This window comes from Priapulus caudatus, unplaced genomic scaffold (assembly GCF_000485595.1).
Source record: "Priapulus caudatus unplaced genomic scaffold, Priapulus_caudatus-5.0.1 Scaffold1185, whole genome shotgun sequence".
Lineage (NCBI taxonomy): Eukaryota > Metazoa > Priapulida > Priapulimorpha > Priapulimorphida > Priapulidae > Priapulus > Priapulus caudatus.
In genome coordinates this window covers 2,184-5,567 of record NW_014578246.1, presented here as the reverse complement: position 1 = coordinate 5,567, position 3,384 = coordinate 2,184, and the positions used below count along the sequence as shown (strand labels likewise).

Below are 3,384 nucleotides of genomic sequence, written 5' to 3'. Positions count from 1 at the left end.
ATATATATATGTAACTGTAATATATTCTTCCATAAATACTTACCATGGTAGCAATAAATGCCATCTCCCAACCACCCATCTCGGCATACACATGTCGGAGTTGCGCCTCCAGTATCGCAGTAAGCGTTAACATTACACATGTCAGTGCACTCACCTAAAAAAACATTTCCCGGCCTGTGTTTAGTAGTATAATGATAATATTTTAATAACCTTCTACGTGAGCCTCTGTTACCATTGCCGCATACCCACTGCATTAGCCCAAGTAGAATCTCACGTTACCACATCTCTTCACAACAATATAGAATAGCTCTCCGCATGGCTGCCAGGGGCTCGTTGTCAGAAAACATCATGAATAGTTGTGACATCGTGACATTGCTTTTGAAGTGAACTGTATGATATTTTAGACGTGTACGAGCCATAAGTATTTTTATTTCTGACAACGGGCCTCCCGATAACATGAGAGTAACCAGTAAAAATAGACATCAACCGATGACTACAGAAACCCCATAGTTACCAAAAGAAGGGGCATTTGAGTCGAAATATTCACTAACCATTAGTACCGAATTTCGGCTGGTTTGCGAGAACTAGCAGAAGTCACCGCTAGGTGGCTACGGACGAGGTCGTGTACTCAGTAGAGCTCTCACGGAAACGTTCCTAGATTTACCTTTTATCCGAAAGTAAATATCCGAGATTCCAATATTCATTTCCGCTGCGTACGTGTCTAGGATAGAAATCTTGAAGTAGCGAAACTCGTATGGTAGTTCGAGATTTGCGATGAGGTATCGTACGCTGTAACCAGTGCTATTTAATAGAAGCAACGGTGTAACGTAAATCCAGGAATGCATTTGTTGCGTTTTAACAGAAATACTGATATTACCAATTCTACCTTCTGAGTATTTAATGCAAATAGCGTCTAAGTATATCGGCGTTAGGACGTCGAACGCAATCTCCTCGTTTGCGCTGGAATTAGCAATCCACTTGGTCATGGGGTTGTTATCCATGGCATTTTTAATGCAGTGCACCGAGGCGGGACAATTGCTGCCTTGGTTTGCTTCGGCAACCTCGCCCGTGAATTCAGATGTTGCACTCATGGGAATAGTGACGTCAGAGATCCATTGTGTCGCATCCACGCCTCAATAAAAAAAGAAAGTACGTGTTACACGTTGTGATAAAAACACACCTGAAACATTAAAATAAGTTCATCGGTTGCTAAACGATAATGCTGAGGACTTGGAATAGACAGCAGGAGAGGTTCCCGGAACCCTCGTCGACACTTCGACATACTGAGATGTTTCTTAACAGTAAAATCGGTTACTTTCATTTAAGATTATAATTCATTTCTACACCATCATCATATAACCTTTTTTATTTTTTATTATATGTGCCCATGATAACTTCGCTTAACGACGTTCAGATTGCAGTGTTAGCGCGGCAGCCACATATTATCAGAAGTAGATAATAGGGACTATTATCCCTATTATCTACTTCTGATATTATCAACATTAATCATGCTCACGTTAGTAGGTTATGTAGTGTGAAGTCTTCACTATTGTGTACACTGATTTATTTGAACACGTGCAATACGATGATAACAGGATTAAAAAACATACAAATATGCTTTGTTTTAGCCTATTTTACTCACTTCAGGTTATATGTTAATATAGTCGAGAGAATGGGAAGCATCACCTTAGCCAGGATAAAAATCAATAAATCATGTTGGCTATGGCGTTTTTAAATAAGCTTTGATATATAAAAATTATTGGAAATTATGTATTTTATTACATTATGCAATTAGAAACGACATGCGTAACCGTGGCAATTTCAATAATTGAAATTAGTAGATATTTAATAGCAAGGCATTACTCACCAAAGATGCCGCAGTAGGCGAATAGCATTATGACCAACTGAAAGGGAATTTTACCGTATTATGTATGATTAGCATGAATTATGCAAGATCGAGACACCATGTGCAATTAATGGCAAGAAGTAGCATATATTAGATTATTATCTAGATATAATTTCACTATTATGCAATTCCATTGATTAAAGGCATGACCTAATTTTTACTCAATCGACTGCTCAATTTCTACAAAAATATCGCCATAGTAAAAGAGTTTGATACATTCTCATAATAATTAAGTTATACTATAACAGTGGATGTAATGAATGATATGGATGATACAAGTTGATAGACTGCGGGCAGACTGGAGACGCCCCCCCACCCCCCGACAATTGGTTGGATGAGATGAGTATTGGATGATGCGCATGGACTCGCGCCACTCGAATGGATGATTGGATGGATGGATGGTATGGATGGTGATGGATGGATGGATGGTGGATGGCATGGATCGGATGGCATGGATGGATGGATGGTATGAGATGGATGGATGGATGGATGGTATGGATTGATGGATGTTGATGGCATGCGATGGTCATGGATGGATGGATGGATGGACACTGTATGGATGGATGTGATCGATGGTATGATGGAATGGCATGGAATGGAGTGATGGATGGATGGGGTGGGCTGGATGGATGGATGGATGGTATGGCATGCGTGGATGGATGGTATGATGCGATGGCATGGCATGGAGGGATGGTATGATGGATGGATGGCATGCCGATGGCATGGGATGGATGGAGGATGGCATGGATGGTGGATGGTGGGTGGATGGATGATGGATGTGGAATCGGCATGGTATGATGGATGGATGGATGGATGTGGATGGATGGATGGATGGATGATGGTATGGATGGCATGGAGTGGGATGAATGGTATGGTATTTATAGGCATGGATGAAAATTTGGATGGATGGTAATGGGAGTGGATGGATTGATAGATGGTATGGGTATGTGATGACTAAGGTATGGATGGATGTATGGATGGATTGGTTTTTTTGTGCTATTGTAATATCAATTTCTTTAAAGATACATTGAAATGTGCCTTAATTAATTCTGGTGGTGGTGGTTGCTAATTGGTGACTAAACTCGCGTTGCGACTGGCGCAGATAAATAATTATGGGAATGGTATTATAGTTTGTAGGTGTGTGCGATTTATACTTGTGTGGCTGATACTAGCTGATTATGGCCATGGAGATTATTTTTTAACGCTCGGAGAACAATTCGAACGTCGATGTGTGGTTTATGTCAGTTTCTACAACCCTAATTGCTCTCTCCAATTGTGATCACTACTCCATCGCGAAACCTTACCCGTGTGCTACTCGTATGGGCCCCAGCGTTCTACCCTCAGGAATAATATCAACCTATAATCTTCGAAATAATATGGTTCATGGGTAGCGGTCGGGGCTAGATATTCTCCGGGCCATGATGGTATTAAGCTCACCAATCGCCAACTATCTAACTTATTACCATTCTCTTACGGCA

General features: G+C 40.8%; 1 protein-coding gene across 1 annotated transcript in view; it reads right to left on the bottom strand.

Moving 5' to 3' along the window:
* LOC106815723 overlaps positions 1-1,901 on the bottom strand; it is a 51,703-nt gene extending 49,802 nt beyond the window's left edge. The window contains exons 1-3 of the mRNA XM_014820225.1: positions 1,868-1,901; positions 665-1,132; positions 44-154 (exon numbers count right to left, since the gene is read on the bottom strand). Coding sequence (XP_014675711.1) covers positions 44-154; positions 665-1,132; positions 1,868-1,895 — 607 coding nt within the window. The 5' untranslated portion in view covers positions 1,896-1,901. The remainder of the gene's footprint in view (positions 1-43; positions 155-664; positions 1,133-1,867) is intronic.
* Positions 1,902-3,384: the final 1,483 nt, after the last annotated feature.